This window comes from Rhinolophus hipposideros (genome assembly GCF_964194185.1).
Source record: "Rhinolophus hipposideros genome assembly, chromosome: 18".
Classification (NCBI taxonomy): Eukaryota; Metazoa; Chordata; class Mammalia; order Chiroptera; family Rhinolophidae; genus Rhinolophus; species Rhinolophus hipposideros.
The window spans coordinates 43,914,754-43,940,678 of NC_138064.1; the positions used below are offsets into that span (position 1 = coordinate 43,914,754).

At 35.2% G+C, this 25,925-nt stretch overlaps 1 protein-coding gene across 1 annotated transcript in view; it reads right to left on the reverse strand.

Moving 5' to 3' along the window:
- GNAI1 (G protein subunit alpha i1) overlaps positions 1-25,925 on the reverse strand; it is an 83,255-nt gene that overhangs the window by 8,293 nt on the left and 49,037 nt on the right. The window contains exons 2-7 of the mRNA XM_081079881.1: positions 23,791-23,833; positions 23,558-23,699; positions 15,501-15,658; positions 12,338-12,466; positions 6,417-6,546; positions 5,183-5,336 (exon numbers count right to left, since the gene is read on the reverse strand). Coding sequence (XP_080936007.1) covers positions 5,183-5,336; positions 6,417-6,546; positions 12,338-12,466; positions 15,501-15,658; positions 23,558-23,699; positions 23,791-23,833 — 756 coding nt within the window. The remainder of the gene's footprint in view (positions 1-5,182; positions 5,337-6,416; positions 6,547-12,337; positions 12,467-15,500; positions 15,659-23,557; positions 23,700-23,790; positions 23,834-25,925) is intronic.

The following is a 25,925-nucleotide window of genomic DNA, read 5'->3' on the forward strand; positions in this document are numbered from 1 at the left end:
CAGCCATCTGTGGATTTCTTTCTGGCTCCTGCTGAGTGGCCCCAGGTGGCCCCAGTTGGGGAATGGGCTGTGGCTGAAGTAGACCCCCTCTAATGTGATCCTGGGGCTGGCACCCCCAGTAGGCTTCAAAAGGAGCTAGAGCCATAGGATCAGCCCCTATACAACAACTCTTCCACTGTCGTCAAGGCCAGTCCTCACAACCAGTAAGCCCTAGGGTCAGTCCCTCACACTGATATTTAGTTATCAACCAGGGCTCAACTACAAGAGGAAGGCACACACAACCCACACAAGAGACACACCTCGAGCGTGTGGCTCAGGTAACCAGAAAGACTGTGCCACTAAAACCCCCAGCACACCTACTACATAAGACTACTCTACTAAGACTGGAAGACATAGCAGCCCTACCTCATACATAGAAACAAACACAGGGAGGCAGCCAAAATGGGGAGACAAACAAACATGTCCCAATTTAAAGAACAGAACAAAGCTCCAGAAAAAGAACTAAGCAAAACAGAGATAAGCAATCTATCAGACGCAGAGTTCCAAACAATGGTCATAAGAATGCTCAATGATCTCAGGGAAAACTTCAACAGAGAGATAGGAAGCATAAAAATAGAGATGAAAACCATAAAAAAGAACGAGTCAGATATAAAGGATACAAAACAGAAATGAAGAATATACTACAGGGAATCAACAGATTAGATGAGCAGAGGATCCAACCAGCAAAGTAGAAGATAAGGTAGAAAAAAACACCCAACCAGAACAGCAAAAAGAAAAAAGAATCCAGAAAATTGAGGAGAGTTTAAGGGTCCTCTGGGACAATATCAAGTACACCAGCATTTGCATCATAGGGGTACCAGAAGGAGAAGAGAAAGAGCAAGAAATTGAAAACCTATGTAAAGAAATAATGACAGAAAACTTCCCTAACCTGGTGAAGGAAATACATTCAAGCCCAGGAAGCAGAGAGTCCCAAACAAGATGAACCTAAAGAGGCCAACACCGAGAAACATCCTAATTAAAATGCCAAAGGTTAAATACAAAAAGAGAATCTTAAAAGCTGCAAGAGAAAGGCAGTTAGTTACTGACAAGGGAGCCCCCATATGACTGTCAACGGATTTCTCAACAGAAACTTTGCAGGCAAGAAGGGAGTGGCAGGAAACATTCCAAGTGATGAAAAGCGACGGCATTAAACCAAGATTGCTCTACCCAGCAAGTCTGTCATTTAGAATTGAAGGACAGATAAAGAGCTTCCAGACAAGAAAAAGCTGAAGGAGTTAATCACCACCAAACCAACATTACAAGGAATCTTAGAGGATATTAGTGTGTCAGTGGGTAGGAAAATTCCTGCAGTAAAGAAACTTATGTGTTGTAAAGATCATGTAAGGTACCAGATGGGCACTGAACTTATCAAAGGGATCACATCATAGACTGTGTAGATGCCTGACCAATGCGTTATACACCTGAACCTGAAGTAGAATAATATTGAATGTCAACTATAACTAAATATATAAGTACATATAGTTACATAATGTGGAATACAACATAGGGAAGACAATCAATGGTATTGTAACAGCTATATAAGATGTCAGAGGGGTAGTAGCTTGGGGGGTGGGTTATCACTTTATGAGGGGTTTAAATGTCTAACTATTACGTTGCTTTGTACACCTGAAACTAATTTTAAAAAAAAAGGGGGAAAAATGCAACAAATTTTTGTATACTAATTTTGTATCCTGCAACTTTATTGAATTAGTTTAGCAGTTCTGTGGTAGAGTCGTTAGGATGTCCTATATATAATATGTCATCTGTAAATGATGACAATTTTTCTTCTTCCTTTCCAATTTGGATGTCTTTTCTTTTTCTTGTCTAATTTCTAATATTGGCTAGGACTTCTAATACTATGTTGAATAAAAGTAGTGAGAGTTAGATTCCTGATCTTAGAGGAAAAGCTTCAGCTTTTCACTATTATGATGTTAGTTCTCAGCTTGTCATATATACCTTATATTATGTTGAAGTACATTCCCTCTATACCCACTTTGTTGAGTGTTTATCATAAATGCGTGCTAAATTTTGTCAAATTCTTTTCGTCAAATGCTCATATGCATCTATTGAAACGATATTTATATCCAACATTTTGTTAAGGTGGTGTACCACACTGATTTTCAGATATTAAACCATCCTTATCCCTGGAATAAATCCCACCTGATCATGGTATACAATCTTTTTAATGAATGTGTTGTTAAATTTGATTTGCTAATATTTTGTTAAGAATTTTTGTATTTGTGTTCATCAGCGATATTGGCTTGTAATTTTCTTTTTTTACGGTATCCGTATTTGGTTTTGGTATCAGCATAATGCTGGCCTTGTAAAATGAATTTGGAAGTGTTCTGTCCTCTTCTATTTTGGAAGAGTTTCAGAAGAACTGGATCAATTCTTTAAATGTTACACCAGTGAGGCCATCTGGTCATGAACTTTTATTTTTTGGGAGGTTTTTGATTATTGATTCAATCTTCTTACTAGTAACAATTCTGTTCAGATTCTCTGTGTCTTCATGATTCAGTCTTGGTAGGCTATGCATTTCTAGGAATTTCTCCATTTTCTCTAGGTTGTCAAAACACATTTCAACCCTTTTACACATAAAATGTTAGTTTATTTTATTAAATCATAATAAGGTTGGTGCTCTGAAATTCTAAAGCAATAAACACTGTGTTCACCCAGAAACTAATGCAACCTCTATATTAAAAATATATTTGGGGAAAATAGCTATCACTGAGTGCATAGCTTAATTTCTTGTATATGTTCTATCTAATTACATTACCTAATCCCAAGAGCAACAAGATACATAAACTAATGAGCACATTTCTCAATCTGATTTTGTCTTAAGAAGAGAATAGTAAGGATGGGGGTGGGGTGAGATGTGACAGATATTTCCCAACACATGAGAGAACTGTCCTAAATAAAGGTTAAGTATAGATAATAACCTGGTTCAAGAACAGAGATTTGAAAAAAAAAAAAAAAGAATAGCGATTTGAGAAGAAAAGTATCATGGGTTTAGTTTGAGTTTCAGGTGCTGAAAAGCAAGTACACGTTCAATAAGCAGCTGGAAATGTAAGCTTGATGTTCTAGAGAGAAATCAGAACTGACAGCAGAATTTAACATGGTGAGAATAAATATGACTCTGAAAGGATAGAGTGCTTGCTAAGATTATAGGACTGCAGATGGAATGTGGTGAACTGCCAACATATAGATGAAAAGAAAAGGAGAATATAAGAACAGACAGAGGTAGGAAATAAGATGAATGGTTGGAGACTACGTAGGGTTCTTTTATATAAAGCAACAGCCACAGGAATTAAGAGTTGAGGCTGAAGCAAGAGGCAACTCAATCAATAATTAGGGCATGCAGTGAAGATTAAATTATAATCTTAACACCAGGAATGTGAAATAATTATATGATACTCTCTTTGTTCAAAGATTCTGAAATCAGGGATTCCTATTAACTTGAAACATAAGGAAAATTCTGGTACACACTAAATACCTGGCAAAGAAAGAGCTAACAAGTATATTCTTGCTTGCTCTGAAATCCTTGTAGGTATGTGATATTTATAGAATCATTTGGGTACTCTAGTAATATTCACACAAAATGGCTCTTTCATAATAGAAAATGACAGAAATAAACTGAAAGACAGATGAAAGTAAAGGCAAAACTGAACCGCCTTGAATCTGGATAACTTCAATTTTAGAATTAGAACTATAAATAATTTTATTCCTAATAAGCACTAAAAATATTCCTGAATAAGGTGACTTAGGATACTACGACTTTCAAAAACAAAACAAAAGTCTTAAAATAAGCAATGGCATGACATTATTTTTAATTGGCGTGTAACTTTGCAGTACACCAAAAGGGCTGTAATGAGTAGTGTGAGTATATTTATTGAAGGAGCTCCCTCACCCCCTGGTTCCCATAAGAATTTAATTAAACGTAGTCTGGTTGTTAATGGTCTAGGTGCAGGACTGAGAAAGACTTAGGTTTGAATTTGGACTCTGTTACTTCATTAAGCCCCGATGTTCTCACTAATATGAGTGGGAAATAAGAGCACTGATGTCACACGGTTGTTTTAACATCACCTCTGAAAAGGCAGTAAACACTCATTGTACAATTTACTCAATACAAGAATGACTAAAGTTTTGTTTATAATGAAACTAATTTTTGGGACTTTTGTTAAACAGGAAGGAAGGAGTGAGGGCAACTTCTGTCAAATTAGCTAAATTAACCAAACTCCTCAGAATATTTAGATTTAGAGATCACATAAACCAGTGGTAGTCAAACTCTCTCTTTTTTAGGTACAGAATTTTCTTCATTAAAGTATTTTTCAGAAATCCAATATGTAAAACAGATGAAAGCTAAGTTACTCTGTTTTAATGAGAAGTTGTGTGAGTGTGTGTGGGGGGGTGGTGGATACGTATGTACCTCTGTTCCCGGCACCCACTTTCAATAGCAGCCCAGACATTGTTCCTTTTTAGCCCAACGTATGATTTTACAGATGGGATACTGAGACCCAGGTAATTTAATTGCGCTGTTTAAGATCAAAGAGTTCATTATGGAGAAACCAGGACTGCATCTCAGGTCTCCTTTTCTCACTGCAAACCATTTTCCACAGTAATAAAATCAAAGGACCATTAATAGTCCCATTACCAAAGTTTAGATTTCCTGTGAAACCTTCCCCGACTCCCCTGAGTTGTTAGCTAATTCGCAAACTCCTTATTGGTATTGTTCCCCTTCCACGTTCATGTTCCTCTGTAGAGGCTTGTTATACACTGCTATCATTTGGTTATGAGTACATCTGTCTTTGAGATTAGAACAGAGATATGTGTCATTTATTGCGCATCACACAATACTTGACACAAGATCTGTTAACCAGATGAAGAAATCAGCATTTTAATTTTATGAAGACGGAGTCAGCACAGAAAATTATTCATCAGCTTTTTCATAAAATGAATGCTATTTTGAATAATCGAATCCAAACCTCAATTAACGACTTGTGCCTGAATGTAGTCTGATAAGTAATTTTCTTAAGGTAAGAATTACTAAGCTAAGGGATTCAAATCAACAACTGAAATCTTGCCTTAGGGAAACATTCACTTAGAAATATGTGACTTGACAAGTTATCTACAGAAAGTAAAATACCTGCATATTCTGGATAGCATATAGTGAGAGGGCTCTTTTTGATTTTTTCTTCGAAGAGATCCTTCTTATTTAGAAAAAGTATAATAGATGTATCCGTAAACCATTTGTTGTTACATATGCTGTCGAACAACTTCATGCTTTCATGCATTCGGTTCTACAACAGAAAAGAATACCACCAGTTTGTCATAATGGCAAGGATTTTGAGAACTATAACTTTTAAAAAATAACAACTGTTGTAACAAAACAGAGCTTAGTTAGATGAAAAACAGATAACATACCACAAGAGTACATTTCTGGCACACGTGCATTTTAGGCGAGCCTAAGTGTCTACATCACTCATTACTTTTTGCATTCAACCAGTACTCGCTAAGTGTCCACTATGTGTCACTGCCTGGGACTATCCTGGGGAAGGACCTTGCAATCTAGGGAGGCCAAGTGTGAACATTTGAAAGGATCTCATTACAGAGTTAACTCTAACTGAAGTTTCCACTAGAAGATTAGAGTTTTTTGAAAGTTAATAAATTAAACGAAGCAAGTGAAACACAATTAGCCCAACACTCTAAATACAAAGTTATGTTAGGGAAGGAAACCTCCAATCCTATTTCCTGCCTTTCCAGTATCCATGGTTTCAAAAAGGGCACAGATGTATGCTAGAATACCAAAATGAGAGAAATGAATGTATGATGGTGCATTGCATCTATTGCACTATAAATGCATATTCCTGATTAAAAAACTGACATTTCTACATTTTCCATAGTTTGTATTGAAGTTAATCTAAAATGACAGTTTTAAATTTTGACTTAAAAATATTTCCTTCAGATTAATGATGTACAGGAATGCATCTGAAAATTACATGGCAATCTCAAAACCTGACATGGATCAAAGATTACTGAGCTTGCAGAAGCAATAAGTTAAGAAAAAGAAGCCATGGACTATTATGGAACTAACTTTATTTTAATTCAGTACATAGATGCTACCAGATATAGAAAATGCACAGCTAAGCACACACAGGGCTGAGGTGAGATTAACCTCCTTTTTCTCAGGATCCATCTGCGTTTCTTTAATATACTTTTCTGTTTTAGTATGGAAACAGAAAAGTTGAAGAGCCCAAACTTTCAAATAATTCAGACATTAGCAAGAATTTCTCAAAAATTTTTCTCAGAAATATTCTTGGCAATGTCTTTGGCGCCTCATATTTCATGCTCCATCTTTAATCAAAAGTGGTTCTACTTGCCATTTCTTCATCTTCAGCCAGGACCAGGTCATAGTCACTCAGCGCCACACAGAAAATGATGGCGGTCACTCCTTCGAAGCAATGAATCCATTTCTTGCGTTCAGATCTCTGTCCTCCCACATCAAACATTCTGTAGAGGAAAAGTAATGAGTTTGAAATCACATTAAATGCCCAAATGCTCTGAGGAGTTCTACAGTATCAAAAGATGCTCCAAACTACCAGGGGGATGTGAGATGGGAAGAAAGGAAAAAAGGACTTTATGGAATGAAAATAATGTCAGAAATTGGTTTTCACAAATGGAAAAAAGTCTGGTTTTTTAAAATGTTTGATTATAGGGAGAGTATTTCAAAGCAAAACCCACAAAACCCAAAATACCTTCAAAAACAACACCTGCAATAACGCATGAGAACACTTAGAACAGAATATTAAAACAAATACAAATGGACTGTACTATGTGTAAACACTGAGAAATCACATGAAGCAACCAGGAAATGCAGAGAGAATAGAGTATATTCAATTTACCAATGTCATGAAACATTAGGGTCAGAGGATATGGTCCCCTCTTCCCACTATAAAATGTTGTTTTCTCTCAGAGGCGATACAAAGGACTTTGATGTGAAGGGGAAACTATTCCAGGTAACAAAAAGCTGAGCAAGCAAGTCATATTCAGATAGGGACCAACAGTTTGCCTAAATTAAAAAGTAAAATCACACTACAAAAGAAAATGTGAGAAATGAAATATAAGACAAATGGGTGGCCCTAATGAATAGTCTTATTTTAGAGTGAAAAATACTCAATGTTTATGCAATATACAACAGTAGACCACTGTAGGTTAGTGTAGAGCTTAGTAACACAATTAAACAGTATAAAGACAATGACCTTTTCCTCTTTTTCTTGTAAGAGTTTATTAAGTTAAGCAAAAGTTGAAATTTAGAGTCCGTTTCGCAACCTAGAAATAACCACTTATATAATGGAAACACTATGCAAACTGGTACATTTTTAAAGGCTCCATTTATCTAGATGGTGCACTAATTAAAACAGTACTTATTTAATTTTTAGGCAGCAAAAAGAATTTTCCCTGTAGAGTAGTATTGGCCTATAAACCAAATCTGAGGCCATCAACTAGTATGTTCACTTTTATCATCATTTCAGTGATGGTTTAGCTAGTAAATTGTTCATTAAGTTTAAGAGTGCCACATAACAAAATGATGCTACCACAGAATAAAAAGAGTAAGACAATAAAAGGACAGCTGGTAATAAAAATCAAACAAGAGAATACATTAAAATGATCACATATATGTTAAATTGCCAAGGAACACAATTTGAAAAGAACCTTACCAGAGAGATATTTTAGGTAACTTCTCTGATCAAACATCACATACTTCCTGCCCACTCAATGTAAGATAACCAAGCCCACCTTGTCCCACATTTTCCCTCTGTAATAGTTTTATGTGTTGATTTGACTGGGCTATCATATGTAGTTATGTAATCAAACATGAATCTAGGTGCTATTGTGAAAGTACTTCAGAGTTGTGGTTAACAACTATAATCAGCTGACTTTCAGTAAAGAAGAATATTCTCGATAACCTGGGGAGACTTCAATCAGTTGAAAGGCCTTAAGAGCAGAAATTGAAGTTTCCCAGAGAGGAAAGAAATTCTGCCTCAAGACCGAAGCACCAGTTTTCGTCAGAGCCTGCCCTACAAACTGTGACCTATCAGCCCCCACAGTCATGTAAGCCAATTCCTTGAAATAAACAGAACCTTCTGGAGAACACTGACTGATAACAAATTTTAGTATCCAGACTGTGGTCCTGCTGTAACAAATACCTAAAAACGTGGAAGTGGCTTTGGAACTGGGTAATAGGTAGAGACTGGAAGAAGCGTGAGTTACTAGACAGAAAAAGCCCACACTGCCATGAAATGATGGTTAGAAAGAAACATGGACATTACAGGTGATTTTGGAGAGACTGAGATGGAAGTGAAGCTGCTATCTTAGAGAATACATACATCACCGTGAACACAATGTTGGGAGAGAGATGAACGTTAGATATTTTTATGAGATCTCAGAAGGAAATGAGAACCATGTTTTTGGACACTGGAAGAAAGGCAATTCTTTCTTAAGTGGCATAAACTTTGCCTAACGATGTTCCCCTGCTGGGTGTCAGGCAGAACTTGTAACGAGAACTTAATATTCAGCTGAGGAAGTTTACAAACATAGTGTGAAAGGTGCAGCCTTGTTTCTCCCTGCTGCTATCGGAAAATGCAGTCGGAAAGGGATAAACTGAGGAACGAACTATGAAGCAAATATTGGCATGACGCGGCTACAAGCCAAGGAGACACGACTGCCAACACCACCGAAGCTGGCAGAGGTAAGGGAGGAAGGATTCTGCCCTGGAGCCCAGAAGGAGCACAGCCTGGCGGACATATTTCTAACTTCTAGCCTCCACAACTTCCAAAGAATAAATTTCTGTTGTTTTATGCCATCTAGTTTGTGGTAATTTGTTATAGCAGCTTTGCTTTTCACTATAGTAATCACCATCCCCTGAATATTAAATATTTATTTATTTCACCCCACACATACACAATGTAAAGACACAAACTTTGCTTATTTTGGTCACTTTATATCCCTTACACTGGACATTAACAAGCATTTAATAAATATTTGTTGACTGAATAAATGAACTGTGTCTACAGAATATTTTAAAACACTTTCAAACAATAACAGACTAACTTTACCATGTAAAAGATCTCTATCAGTTATGGTGTGGTTGAGCTTTAACTTAATAATTAAGTAATTTGACAGCAGAAAAAAAAGTCTCTTCAATTTACTGGACTTAGAAATGTGTGAGGATCACTCATACATTGATCATAAACAAATGAACTTTTCATCTAAGCCAGTGCTTCTCAAACTTCAGTGAGTCCCAGAGCCACCAGGTGAATGAAGGAGATGCATTGATGTGGGGACCATACTGTGTGAACCAGCGGTCGGTCCACTTCATAAGCCAGGAGCAAAAGTGACTAAGAACCAATACTGCAAATGACTGGACTGTGCACAGAGCACTATTCGTTGTTTCACACACGTTAGTTATCTTCCAATTCTGAACATTATTTAAAAAAATTAACCCAAAACAGAACAAAATTATATATTCTCCTTCATATGAAAAGATGAGATTTTTGACTTGCATCCAATAGGGAGTGATTTTGAGTTCTCTAAGGGTTTTTTTTTTTTTTTAAAGGGAGTGAGGCAAAGTGGAAGAGGATACTACTGGACATCCTGAGATGTGCTGACTTATCCTCAGACTATCGTCTGATACCACTGTGACCAAGACTGACTGGTAAAAAGTTAGTTGACCATATATGGAAATCAACCCCATAAATATCATATTGCACTCTAAAACCTATTATACTTCCATATTACCTATAGAAAAGAAATTTAAATGTCTTGTATTATGATAATTTTACAATAGAAGGGATGCTATGATTCTATATTCAGCGAAACTATCATAGTAAAATAAAACTTGATTCTTTAAAGCAAAATAATCCACGTAGACACTTTCCACAAATGTCTAGTCACAGAGGTGATAAGATATAGTTTTAAAGTGTAATTTATTGCTTCACTTTGAATTTAATTCCAATCATACCACAAAATAAGTGAAATTGAAATTTTACATCACCAGTTAAAATCAGACAATGAATTGTAACACAAAACACAAAAAATGATAAACACACTCAAGAGTTCCCAGTAGAATTATTCTAAGCACATTTCTGCCCTCATTCTTCTGAGGCTCATTTAACATATAAAAAGCAAATCTGGAACCATATGTTTGCAATGATAGTAATTTAAAATAATTCAATTCCAAAATAAGACCAAGTTTATCTGAAGTTCCTGACAAACCTATGTTTATCTTTAAGTCAGCAAGCGAAAACAGTAACTAAATACATACTGTGAAACGCTACCTCACCCGAGGAGACTAAACAGAGCAAGATAGTGGGCTTCCTGAAGGCATCACGTGAGAGACCACTTTACTGAATCCCCGTACTTGCCTGATGTTGAAATGACACCTCGAGAAACCTAGACTGGCAGTGAAAAGGACCGTCTGGAAGTGAATGTTTAAGGTGAAACTAACCAGACTGAAAGTGAATTTTACATAGTTAGATTGCCTTAAGCAGAAATGTCAGAGTTAGCATTTACCACTGCCATTTCTCACCATTTACAGAGCTCTCACGTCTAGACATTTCCTTTATAGGCAGTAACTCATTTTACGTTTAAACCTCTGTGAAGGGCAAGATGGTAACACTCTCTGTTAACAATATTCACTGAGTTTGCCCACTTACCTAATAGTGACCTAGGTCTGGAAGCCTTACTAGCTTACCCCAACCGCATACATTTTTTCAAGCTCTGCAGTCAGAATAAAACCTGAACAATTTACTGAACATATCTGAAAAATTACTGAACAATTATCTGAACATAACAATTACGTTTGCTATAGAATATGGTCTTAAAGCAAGGTAAATAAAAAGCAAAGAACATCAGAATCTAAGGAGCACCAGATTAAAATACAAACAAACCTTAAAGCCTCATTCTAACAGTGAACTTCCTTATAATTAAATCACTTCATAATTTTCTCAAATAAGACAACAGATTTAAAATAACAATATTTTAATATTCCTTAGTCATTTAATATTCTAAAAGTAGTAAGCAGACCAAGTGAAAGTAAATTATTTCAATAAGAGAAAATGACAGCAACAACAACAACAAAAATGTCTACTGATAGCTTAAAAAATGGTGAAAACAGAAAAAGAAAATTAAAAGCAGGTGCAAAACCATACCATGTATTAAAGCACAAAGTTATATGGTCATATAAACTAATTATGATCTGTATCTGTTTAAAAAGCAGGGCGATGTTTATTTTTTGGAGGGAAGCTGCTATGGAAATTGAAATTGAATTTTAGTTTTCTGGAAAACTCAATGATATAAACCACTGAATGTGGGACAAATTAGTGACAAATTACAATAATAAATGTATTTAAAATACCTACGAAGGGAATCAGAGGTATAGTTGCATATATTTAACTGTGCTTCCCACACTCATAATTGTTAGCTTCTTTATGACATAAGCTGATGCTTATTTGTTTTGGTTGATATTTGACTAGGAACCTTTTTTGAAGATGCTTTCAGAACTTCTGTTTTATTATCTTTACTGTTTCAGAGCATTAGAGTTAACTGGAGCAAGGTCTGGAAGTTTTTTGCATACATTGAAAATTGTTATTTATTGGAAAAAGAAAAAGGTAGTTCTGTAAATCTGAATGTACTGCTTATCTAAACTTCCCTGAGACTGGTTCACTATAAAATGAGCAAATGGGACAAAATGAACTCCAAGATCCCTCTATTCTGAAAGCTACTGCACTTCAGTGCTTCCCTGATCAGACCTCAGGAAGTTAATAATCAGTACACTCTACATTAAACGAACATTTTTCATCAGTTTGCATGAATAAAAATTTTCATGACAAATTTTAAAAAGGTACCTTTCTTTTAAAATAGTTCCATAAATAAGAAATGCCCTATCAATAAAACTCTCTTTCTACTTAAAAATGGATGATAACACTTTCCCAAAATATGCATTACAGCAGTATTTTCTATTTAAAAATAAAAGCCAGAAACTATTTTTATGTCAGTCGCTGTGAAAAATATAGGCAAAATGAATTTGCATGGCTATTTTTCCTTAAATAAAGATATAACTATTACTCCTAAGAATGTTTCTTGCCCTTTCACCCAAAAAAATTCTTTTGTCCAATTATCTGAGAAAATTTTTTTGGAATTCCAACTCTAAATTTCTTTAAATTTTTATTATTATGCTGTTTTTCCTACACAATGTGTTTTATATGTAAATTTATAAATCATATGCTTTGAAGCTACTCACTTAAAGTGAAGATCTTTGAAAGTAAAATGAGTTTCAACAATCCCTGTAGTTTTCACTCTGGTTCTGAGAACATCTTGTTGAGTTGGGATGTAATTTGGTTGTGCTATTCTGTCCAAGTCATTCAAATAGCTGAAAAACAAAAAAAAATATGCTAACAGTTAACATAGCCAACAAAGATCACCTAAATTAACTAGTAAGACATTCTGATGCATGCAATATTCCAAAGTTACTGGAAGTTTTTACAGTTTTGTGTAATGATGTAATATAACCAATTTAAGTTTATATCTTACACAAATCCCACTGACATGAAAATATTTATACTTCTGTAACCACAAAAGTTTTCTAACATTTTAAAAATGGTATGTGATTTTTTTTTTAAGGACAGTAGTTAGTAATTCTCGTTGTTGGGAAAGAAAACAGACTGAGAATAACATCTTTAAAAACACCCAAAATAACTGCACACCATGTGTTTGTTTCTTAAACTTCTTTACTTAACCTTTTTTTTTTTTTTTTGATGTAGCACTGTGTTTATGTTCCAGACATTATTACTCTTTTGTTGAGGATTTAGATAGTCTCAGTTTTTGAGAAGGTAGTGAGGAAACCTCTGCCCAAAGGCTGAATGGGATGTCATTCCTTTTCAACTAGCTGTAAGTTACATACGGGAAACACTACACATGATCCTTTACTCTGCATTTTACTGATTCTCTAAATGAATATTTATATTTTCCTTCTCAATGGTTTCTGTCACTCATTCATCACTCTGCTGATGATGCGAAATATGCTGCGATATAAAAATGTGGTGGTGCCATACTGTGCAATGATGTTGTGTAATTCTGTGTCATTAGAGAGGAGAGTCCATAATGGTATAGGAAGTCGAGGTATGGAGAGATTAATGTGAACCTGAGCAGTTAAAGATTCACGGATAGTGAGTGGTGTAAACAGAAATGTGAACGATGGGATAGAAAAAGGAATGTCATTCACACTAAACAAGCAGTGACATGGGATGGAGGCAGGAACAGTCACATCTTGTTTCTCAGAGAAGCACCAACTATTGCAACTTTAATTGACATTTCTCTGAAACTATTCCTTAGCCATTTGGAATGAGGTTCTTGCAAACAAAAAGGCCTCAATATTTGTTGAGAATGGAGCTGGAAACTATCCAAGCATTGAATCAATAACCCAACATATTTTAGACAGGTAAGTATATGTATCTGGTGTTGACACACAAGAATACACAGAGAGATAATACCTTGAGTTATCTGTATTGTACTTACTGAATTAAAAAGAATGTTACTATCTTATTATTGCACTAGTAATAATCCCCCAGTATTTTATCTGTGTTTTTAATTCCACATACATAATGTTATACCTTATTATAAGAAAATCTGATTAAAATAAACAGGCTATGCCAAGATTTTACTAACTGTCCCTATGTAATAACTAATTTTATTTAAAATATGCTCTGGTTACTCATAAATAAATTTCTTTGCTTAAAACTGCTATGGCTCTAATAGATTCTAAAAATAATGCACATTTATGTTTCAACGGGACTAAAAAGAAAAACAGGCATTGTGGAAAATTCCAATTGTTTTAAACGATCAGAAATTTAAAGTGTAAATTGGTGGTTGGACAGTCTTAATGGGCAACTTGGCAGCATCCCCCAACTCCAGTCAAGAATTCAGAAACCAAAATGCCCTGGAACCAGTACGGAGAAAGAGTTCTATGATTTCTTTCATTCTGGAAAAATGGCTCCACTATTTCCATCTTAAGGTCAGAACTACTAACAATGAAATAATGAAGAGCTAAAAGGATCTATTTTTCTCCATGTATTTCCAAAAACTGCACAGGAGAGAGGATATTGGTCAGCAGATGGAAGGGGGCCAGGAAGTCCCCCAACATGGGGAAACAAATTTCAATCTACTGTCCCTGAGACGTATTCCTTAATTGTTGAAATAGCTCCTCTTGTTGGAGGAGCTCATAAAATACATTATGAGTTCATAAAAGGGAGGCAAGGACCTACTCGGTGAGTCAAGGAATATTTCCTAGTAGAAGTGATGATGCCAGCTGGAGAGATGGGCTACATATTCAATAAGAAGATGTTATGTATAAATATATAAACTACGTATGTAACAATATATATGGTTTTACTTGGAAAACATTAAAAATACAGATTAAGAAATAGAGTGTTATAAAAACTGCTATGAGTTATACAGTAGCGTGTGTTATTTAGTCATTCACACTAAATCATTCATGTCATACATACCGAGTACTCTGATGTACAACAAATGACATGCCACATGATAATCACGCAGTATGGCCCCTAAGGCCGGGTTTTTTACTGTGGCAAAGCGTGGGCACTTACCTAGACCTGGAACAAACTTGGAAAGTAAACTGGGTGAACAGCACATTTTAAGACCAATTAATGCTACTCATATTTGACATATCTGAGTATGTGTACCAAATTATGGAAACAAATACTCGATTTTTTAAAAATTCTGTATAGATCACCAAGCAGAAACTCCCCGATTAGGTTTTATCACAACTTGCTTTACAAACTCTCTGGACCACTGTCTGGAAAATCAGGGCAGATTTTTCTCCCGAAAAACTGTACTTAAATATCTGCAAACAATGTCTAATGCAAGAGGGCATACAAAATTGACAATTTGCAAGTGTAGAGTTATTTTACTCAGTGAGAAAATGTCCTGGGCTCACCATGTGCTCCTTCAAAGGTGAACACGTAATTCCAAGTATTTGTCACTGGACACATAACTCTTCTCAGGAGCCATTAGTATGATGAAAAGAACCCAAATCACTCACACTCACTTTTGGCCAGTCCCAGGCAAACTAGAGATACACCCCCATTCAGCATGAACTTTGGGAAGTTCCAAGTACTTTCTTGGAAATACTGTTAACAGTCCCATGCTGCACATTTCAATTAGTTACATAAGCATGACTCTCTTGAGACACTTTTGCACACAAAGAAAATAACAACATTGCTCTCTACCAACACACAAAAAAGACAAAGTTTTCAAATACTGTCATCCTGAATATCCTGAGTTGTACAAGAATGTGTCAGCTGACTGCAATAAAATTGACTTGGAGGTGTATTTGACTTGCAAGTAAGTATTCGTGATAGTTTAGTTCTGAAGTTATGATTACTTACTATGCCGCAGAATCATTCAGCTGGTACTCTCGGGATCTGTTGAAACAGGCTTGCACACCACTATCTCTCCACAATCTCTTTATAACTCCAGCAAGTTCTGCAGTCATAAAACCTTCTTCAGCAGCTCCGGCGAGCACAAAGAGTTGGCGGGCATCATCCTGAATATTAAAAGCCATTTAAAAAATAAAAATAAAAAGGCACACTTTACAGATTAAAAAGTACGAAGTGGGGTATTACAGATGAGAAAAAGTGTAACAGTGAGTTTCCCTTATGCTTTTTTATTAGTACCATAACTTTTATTTCTCTAAAGCACCACTTTAAAAAGTTGGCTAACCCAAAAGAGCATCATCTTAAATCATGAGTATGTGTTGTGGGTTTTGTAATAGCTATCAAGGCACTGGAAGCTGGAAGAATTACTACATTTAGAGATTCTAAGGAGACATATAAACAACTATCCACTGACTGACTGTTGTACGCTGAAGATGATCACTTTTGAGAAAACAGAAGAAAAGTGTATGCCTTGCCCCTCCCTTCCAAAAATGTTTCTAAGAAACACATTAACACCGTTAGCGATTATTTGAAGATAGAATCTAATTAAATGTTAGCTTTCTGATAGTCTTTATAGAAGCAAAATAAATTCAGAGAAGGGAAAAATCAATAAACAAGAATAGTTTCACAGAATGATCTGAGATTTTCAGATCACTTTAAAGTGTGTATAGTGTGTAAACCCCTTATCCGCAGTCTCCCCTTCTGCAGTTTCAGTTACCCGTGGTCAACTACGTCCTGAAAATATTAAACTTCCCCATCCACCGCCATCGTCTGCTGCTGACATCCACTCATGACATGGCCCTAGCTCAATGATCCAGGATCACCCCTATCAGAGGAACCGCCTTCTGACAGAACATCAGAAGGTCAGTGGTAGCCTAACGCTACGTCTCAGTGCCTATGTCATTCAGCTCATTTCATCTCAGCAAGTAGGCATTGTATCATTTCACATTATCACAAAAAGGGTGAGTACAGTAAGATTTTGAGAGAGAGACCACATTCATATAACTTTTATTATAATTGTTCTGTGCTATTATTAATTATTGGTATTAAGCTCTAACTGTGCCTAATTTGTAAGTTAAACTTTATCCTAGGCATGGATGTATAAGAAAAAATATAGTACATAAGGTTTGATACTATCCTTGATTTCAAGGATCCACTGGGGGTCTTGGAACATGTCCCCCACGATAAGGGTGGAGACTGTACATTAAAATCAATGGGCCAGGAGGTAGAGGCCAGTGTTTGTTAATGCAGGTATAGGAAACAAAATAAGCACGGCTTTGGAATAGAAATAATCATGATGCATTTAGAAGACAGCATGCCAAACAATTTAAATAATAGTGTATATAAATTTAATTAAATTTTCCTTAACTTTATAGGCTACAGATATTTACAGCTCTGATCCACAGGTCATCAACCACTCTAAGTCAGTGCTGTCCAAAAAAAATGTAACATGAGCTACTGATGAAATTCTAAATTTTCTAATAGCCACATTTCAAAATGTGAAAAGGTGAATTTAATTTGACATATTTTATTTAGCCTATACACATAAAATATCATTTCAACATGTTATCAATGTAAAATAATTAATGAGACATTTCATTATTATTTCTTTTTCATACATATTTAATCTTTGAAATCTGGTGTTTATTGTATACAGACAACACATCTCAATTCAGACGAGACCTATTTCAGATACCCAATAGCTCCACTTGAGTAGCAGCTACAGTCCTGGATAACACAACTCTAGTCTATAGGTAATAACACAGTCAAAAACATGGGAGATATGACATTGCTGTCTTCGCAGAGATTCCCTTTAGCCTGACCCTTGTAGCTTTGTAAACTGGGTGGATAATCCCTAACTTTTCTCAAGGGGCATTTTCCCCAACGTACTGTAGTAGATGTTTATAAAGCGATGGCACACATTAGGATAAGGTATACAGAAGAGAAGCATTCAGTGACAGGCTAGCAGACGGTACAACCTAACAATGTAATTTCATTCTGCTGCCAATTTGTAAGACATTTTCTTTTCAGATGAAACCATCTGAAGAATAATTAAGTCTCCCAGCATGAGAACATATGTTCCCCTTTTTAGGAAGTCACATGAGAATTGCATGCAAGCAAATAACACATGTACAATATCCTTAATAAATCCCAACATAACATGGTTTCAAGTCATTCTTAGTACATTTACCTAATTCCAGTAAATATTCACTTTTCCAAATAATTACCTATACATGAAAAATTTCTAAATTTGGTCATTTTTATTAAACATCAAACATGATTTTCTCCATCTATTAAAAATACTTTTCACTCAGTGAGTTTTCAAATGAGCTTTCATTATATTTGTTCAATTGCAATAAAAGTTCTTGATAGAAAAGACTAATATTCTCTGGTATGGGTCATAAGATCACACTGTCTTCACATTTTCTAGGAAGAAGCCTGAAGAAAAGACATGAGAACCTTTGGAAGCTGTATTTATAAACTGTACTCTCTATGACATTCAAAAATGTCTCCTCTTCACGAAATGTAAAATAATCTCTTTCTCTTGAAAAACTAATTGGAATATTCATTTCCATGTCATTAGTAGGACATTCAGATGTCTACAGATGAGCATTAAGGTAATACATTTAAGCAGGAAGGTATTTTAGAAATTATTCTCCCTAATTTTTGGTTTTGTATAAAAAGAATCCAAGGCACAGAGAGGTTAAGCCTCTTATGTAAAGTTCCCCGGCTAACTAGTCACCCAATCACACATGCTTGTCAATCAACAATTAGTAACCACTGCCTCAGACAGGATAAATTTAAAAATTGCAGAATGAAAACAATGATCCAAAATTACGTTACTTAGGAACATTTAGAAAGATAAACATGAGTGTGCCAAAACAGTATGACACAGGGTAGAAAAAGAATAGGGATTACTGAAAAAAGATTGGAATTTAGTCAGAAGGGCTACAAGTTAGTAAACCAGTTTACAGGAACACTTGTGATGTTACCAAGAAAGGAATTTATTTGCCAGGCAATTACTTGTGAGTAGCAAGGAAAATCCTTGGATGTAGCCAAGTTAATATGTTTTCAAATTACTAAGATCTAAATGGTTTAAAGAATGTAAGTTCCAGTTCATATAACTGTGTGCTTTGAGAACTCAGAAAGGAGATAAAAATGCTAAGGTGTCAAGAGACACATAATATGGCCTCTTTTCCCACTGATGGTCAAAGAACACTTGACATACTCTATTTATTTAGTGACAGCACATTCTATTTGAAGCTGTCACCACTTTATGAGAATTCAGAAGGTCTGGCCACTATGGGAAAGAGAAGACTTTGAGGGACCATGGTGGCTGTTTCCTGTCATAAAAGTCAAGAAAGAGCAGACTTTGTGTTAAGGAACAGAACAGAAAAAGGAGAATTCTTAGGGCAAAATATATCAGACATTTCATTTCCATAAGAACATTTTTTAACAATTAAAGCCATCTAAATAAAAGAGAGGATGAGTGAGAGATTGCAGTTCTTAAGTACAGGCTACAATTATTATTTACTGGGTGATAGCAAACAGATTTATGAACAAGATTAAGCGCTTAAATAGAAAACCTGAAACAGAGACTAAAAAATGTGATAAAGGAGTCTTAAAACTAGAGACACATACGGATTTTTGGCCCCAGGGATGATGTTGATGTCATGGCTGATAATGTATGTATAGAGATCTTTGGTTTCAATGGTTTAGATCAATTATTTCATTAATAACATTAGCCAACAATACTGAACACCACATATGAGAACTATTTATATATTTAATCAAAAACATTTCTAGGGCATATAACCATTCGTATAAATTTAAGACAGGCTACACTGCTTTCATTACAGTTAGTGTACCCTTAAAGAAATCCTGAGAACTCTGGTGGAGTCCTCTGTCCCATGGCTTATGGTGCCTGCCAATCCCAAACGTTAAAGAACTGCTCTGAACAAGAAATACATAAATGTAAAATATTTTTCTCTAAAAACACAAATGTAATCAAAATAAAAGTGACTGAGGCAAGGAAACAGGAAGTCATTTTTCCTTTTCCCATGGCTCTGCTTTTTAAAAGGAGGAAAAAGCCTAATAAAATAATCTAATTTTAACTAAATTGCAGACAGCAAAAATTTTGACTAAATTGCAGGGAGCATGAGCTTCACTACGTCAAGAAGGGAAACAGTGATACATGCGTGACTCAAATATAACTTTTATGCATATACTTATGAATCTTATAAATGTATATATATATTCATTTTCAAGTTAATAAAATAAAAAATGTTTAAGTGTTTTTTGTATGGACAATGGAACCTGTTGTCAAAAGCGATACAGAAACATGGGACAATCAATACATGAGTTGAGGGAAATAGAAAAATACTGTTCTGGAGGAACATATTATATTCCAAATGAAGGTTAATATCACTTTGCCACATACATCAATCAAAATATTTCTGGGAATCAAAAACAATATAATCCTATAACCTCATTTTAGTTTTCAAACATAAACCAGAATACAAAACCAATTCAAACATTCACCTCAAAAAATGACAAGTAGAAATAACTAGGAACATTTTTAAAAAGAATACTGGAGAAGGAGGGCTAAAATTATCAGATATTAAAAGCCTGCGAGATGTAGAACAGTCTGGTATGAATGCAGATCAATAGGAAAAAGATCTTAAGTCTGAACTTATTATATAAAGGTGGCAAGGTAAATTAGTAGAAAAAGGTGTATTTCAAAAAACACTAATAAAGGATTAGATAGCCCTCTGAAGAGGAAACAAATAATGTAGATTATTATTCCACACATACAAAATAAATAAGTTTCAGAGAGATTAAAGAACAAACACAAGAAACAATGTTAAAATTCACTCCCCTAAAATACTTTTAAAATGGCAGGAATATTTGGTAAATCTTTGGTTGAGAGAAGATTTTCTAAGTTTAAACATAATGGAAGACATAATGAAGTAAGATTTAAAAATGGAAACCAATGATTAAAGTCAATAAAATGTGAGAGAACATTTATATAACTGGACAAAGGGTTACTGCATACTCATATGTACATAAAAACAATCAAACAGATAATGAATACAGCAAGACTCCAACAGGTAAATGAATAAGGGATGAAACAGCCCACCAACATAGAGAAACAGAAATATAGTCAATAAAGATGAAAAACTGCACAATTGCACTAAAACTGAAAATGCAAATTAAAATAAAATTGACTAATAAATTAAGTCAGTATTTTTTAAATGTAAGTCTCCTAAGTTTTGGCTACCCGGAGTGCTAAAAAAAAGGCCCTCTCATAAACTGCTGCTAGGAAGGTAAATTGATACAACCTTCCTCAAAAGCAATCTGGAAAATCTGGCAGACAGACATAAACTAATGGAATCAATTACAAAATTAAGGGAACAGAATAGTGGCCATTATTCAGGAGCATGGTGAGGCTTGGAGGAGAAAAGGAGTTTAAATCAATTCAAGGCAACAATTCAAGAGACACAACTAACACTTCCAGGTGGGTGAAAATATAAATCTAAAGAAATATAAAACTATAAACTAAAAAACTATAAACATTCTAGAAAAATAAGAGTAGTTTAAAAAATAATTGTAAGTTGAAGATACCTTTCTAACAAGACAAACACAGAAGTCAGAGTTCGGTAACTAGAAAAATACTATTTCAAAAAATAAAGGAACTATATTAAGCAAAAACTATATTTGCAAAATATAAAAACATCCCTAATATTTAAAGAGACACACTGTGAACAGGACAAGTAATTTAACAGAATTGAGTGAAATATACTAAGGAGTTCACAAAAATACAAAAATATAAAATATTCTCCAATTCATCACAAATCAGGAAAATAAAAAACTAAAACAGAAAAAAAAGAATATTTTTCACCTGTGAGATATTAAAAATTAAAATGTTAGTATCTATTTTGGTGAGATTCTCGTAGACACTGGTGCACAGTTGCTAGAAAAATTATTTGCATCACTTTTCTTCTGAAAAGCAAATCTGAGGTATTTATCAAAATTAAATATCTGGTTACCCTTCAACTCAAGGAAGATACATCCAGGAATTGGTACTTAAGAAACAGAAATATATTCACTCTTTGACTATAATTGTTTCTTACTCGTAGAATGCTTTTTCCTTGTTTTTGTCTAGAAAATTCTTACTTGGTTTCATTACCAAGCTCTAAAGTCCCTTCCTCATGTCCACGCCATGTTTAATTCATATTTGTATTCTTTAGCACAATTCCAAGAGCCTCCTACCATTTTAAAGCTTATGTAGAGGCAAAGCAACCCAAGCCACAGAGTAGACTAATCAAAACCAATGTGGGAGCATAAAGACTTTTGCATGAAGGAATTAATAACAATGGCTGAAACAAACAGAAGTAATAGGCCGATTAGTAGGGGACAGCTTGCGAGAGTCTGAAAACAGTAAAAGGTTATAGTGAGAGCAGTTGTTCCCCATTAGTCCTGAAACTAAGTCCAAATTATGTTTTCAAAAAAGCAAAAGGTGGCAGAATTCCTTGAGAAATATGAAAAAGAAAAAATAATTCATAAAAATCTGCTTGTACCCTTCATTACCTCCTAAAATGGAGGCTACAAAACCTTTCTCTAATCACATATAGGATAGGAATGCAGAATACTGTATGTGAAAAGGTTTAAATTACCATAATTGGAATTGGTGTAAAGCACAATTTATATCAATTCTTTCTCTTTTATCTAAGGGTGGTTCCCTTCTGTGTAAGACTAAGAGCTCAAAAAGCATTTGCTGAATGAATAAATTATAAGTGAACAAGTTACAAACTGAATGGATAGTAGATAGACAAAAGATGTCTGGATATGATGAAATCTTGTTAAATGTTAGAGTAACTTACAAAAAGTAAACCGGGTTTATTTTAGATTTCTCCAATGTATATTTTCTAATGTGGCCTTCATTCATTTTTTTTTAACCTTATTAAGCATGAATTGAGGCTTCATGTTAAAAAAAAAAAATCAAGCAAATACTAAGGTGACAAAAAGGAAAGTTACAGTTTCTAGACAAAACTCTTCACAGTATTAGTAAAGAGGCAGCACACACACACATTGAATACATAAAAATACAAAGGAATTATAAAAAAGGAGGAATAGTAGAAATAACACATCTACTAAGTATAAAAAGAATAAAAAGTAAGCAGGAGATTTGGTTAAAGGTTTCTGGGAAGGTCAAATTTTACATTAGTCATTAAACACAGAACCAATGAAGAAAAAACTACACACAAAAAATAAAACTTACACAGATTAAGCAAGCAAACAGAAGCTGGGTGAAAAAAAATGTCATATGGACTAGGCCAGGGCTGTTTCCAATCAAAACCTAGAGCAAGTTATTGCGCCACATAAGGAAACCCTGGTTCCCACTAACTGTGCGGCAATCTTTTGATCACAGAATCTCCTGGGTTCCAGGTTCTTGGCTGGTAAAATATAGGGTAGAACTAGCTTGTCTCCTAAGATTCTTGTCCCTTTAGCACTGAAATTCTGATCTGTGTTTCTGAATAGCCAACATGTTTCTATTCTAAAGACATGCAAACTTTTATTTTGTTCTCATTATATGAGATGAGACTGCTTTTTCAGTCTGCTTTTTAGCATTCCAAATTACAAAAAATTCTGAAGCATGTTAATGTAAGGCAGTTTACTAAACTCAGTAGTACTGACTAAAAATTGGCATGGAGATGGGGGGACCCCAATAGCACATATTATATAGAAAATATTGCAATGGTTATTGAGTTGTCCAAATCATCTGATGGATAAGCAAAGTATTCTAGCTATACAGAGAAGATTACACAATCCTGTGTATGATTTCACTCACTTCTAAAGCTTCTGACTCACTTCATTCACTATCTTTTTCAGTCATTTTATAAAATGGCCCTGAGATAGCTGATATATCTATGTCATGTAGTATGGTATGATCAGACAAGTTATTCTTTTTTACTCATCAGGCTGCTCCCAAGAATTCGATAACTTACCGCCCGAGCTGAGTCACCGAAGTCGATCTTCAACCTCCCCATGGCCCTAATGATGGCGATAATGGACTGAATGGTGTTACTGTAGACAACTGCTTTGTACTGTTTACATTCCTCTTCCGAATAACCAGCTTCGTGAATAATTCTACCGAGACAAAAAGGAGAAAGAGAACACTTACTTTCTTTTATGGAAGGATACACTTAAAGAACAAATTTAATGTCCTAAATCTACTTACTTCATTTGTTTCACAATTGTACTTTTCCCAGATTCACCAGCACCTAAAAAAAAAAAAAAGCAAAATAGTATATAATAAGGGATTGCTAACTTCATTACATGTATATCCAACTCCCCCCCCCACACACACACACACTTTATTTCTCTCTCTCATGTTGAATTTTGTTTTATATCAAAACTATCTATTTTATCTTCCAAACATAGAAAAATGCTCAAACATAAGTTCCATATGTTTATTACTTCATAATTCTTAATCCAATAAATAAAACTCAACTGAAAAAACGCTTTCGTTGTCGTTTGTGTATATTTTCCAAAACATTAAAAATATCAATATTCTGTAACTTGAAACACTATACATTAATTTTACTCAATATTTTGCTCCCGACTGGAAGATGCTTTAACTGTTTGGCCAGTTATCATAATTTAACATTTGCCTCTTGTAAAGTTGATGGCAGTAGTGACAAGACACATAAAAATAATTTTAAAATACTACATGTTAAAATAGCCACATGTCCTGTAATGCATGTTCACTCCGCATTATGAAACTGACACACAGGCAACATGATCTGCTAGCACCGGGAGGCACTGGTACGCAGGACAGAAAGACCTCCCCTTATGTTTCTCTAATGTTTTTCTAGCTTCCCTGTCATCCAAGTGACATAAATCCATTCTCAGAGCTCTCCTTCGCTCTCTGCATAGACAGGGTCTTCTCACATTATGCCATCATAACATGAAAATATCACTAATGAAATGGCCGTTTACAAAGTAGAGCCCTTTGATCTTTCACACTTGACAGCTACTATCTTTACATAAATTTGATCAATTATTCGTCTGGCTCCTGCTAGTTGGCAGATATTGAGAACATCTGTGTATAGGACAGGAAACAAGCAAGATTTGACATTTGGCTTCACATTGTCTTTGGCCAGAGCCATATATCATGGATGTAGTTATTGCTGTTTGACAGGGCTCAGGACTTTTATTATCTGGGCCCATCTTCCCATTTTCCCAGGGCCATTCCTGCAGTACGTTATGCTCCCAGCATTAGTGAACTTACAGTTCCAAGAACACCTACTGCTCATCACACCACAAATCTTCACATACTGTTTCCCTTGCAAACATGTAATTTGCTCTACTTCCTTTTGCCTCCCTGGTGATCCTCTGTCAACCATCACTTATGTCCATCAACGTTTCCTGACTCACTGCCCATGTGATCCTTGTTGCCTCTGACTTTGCACATTTCTATTTGAATTCTCAGAAGTTAACTTGCAACAGACACACAGTCAACCAACCAGAAATGTACTTGAATTTACTTAAGCTATTTATGACTGATACGATTAGATGGCAAACTTCTGAGCTCCAGTCCCTTCGCACTTTTCCTCCTCTAGCTACATACATCCAAGTCATCAGAAGCATCTGAGAACAGCTCATAGCTAAATGTCCTATTTGAAAATGGGGGGTGGGGGAGAGGGGATAATGCTTAAATTTTACTTGTGACTTGATATTCAAGAAAATTTCCCCAGACATCAGCACATTAAGTAGAAAAGCAGGAGCTGAATAAACAATGAGAACATTCTTCATTTACAGACAGCCTTTGAATCTTTAAGGGTGTCTGCCAATAAAAACAATTTCAAGATAAACAACACATTATTTGTTAATCAACAACAGCACACTTGGCTTTGTGAAAAGCCTAACTGGAGGCATTATGGCTCACACATTCCTCCGATTTCAGAGGTCCACCCAAGTAACACACCCTGGGCAGCATCCAGCAGGGCTATCTTCAAGAAGCCCTGTGTTTCTAGAGCACTGCAGACTGGGTCTGCAGCAGCCTGCTGTGAAGATGGAGCATTCTAAATCCCAGCATCCACACTCAGAGGCACAGTGAGAGTCAATGAACAGCCACCCGTGGTCTATTCTACTAGTGAAACAACTCAAAGGCCCAGAGAAAGGCTCACACGATACAAGCTAGTAAGGTCTGAGAGCCATACAAGGGCAAAAATCAGAAATCATGAATATCATTCTTACCAGTTAAACTATGTATATATACACAGGTAAGAATTTTAAAATCTTAATGACAAAGTTTTTTCCTCCTGATGTTAGACATTAACTTTAAATTCTAATTCACTTCTTAACACTTAA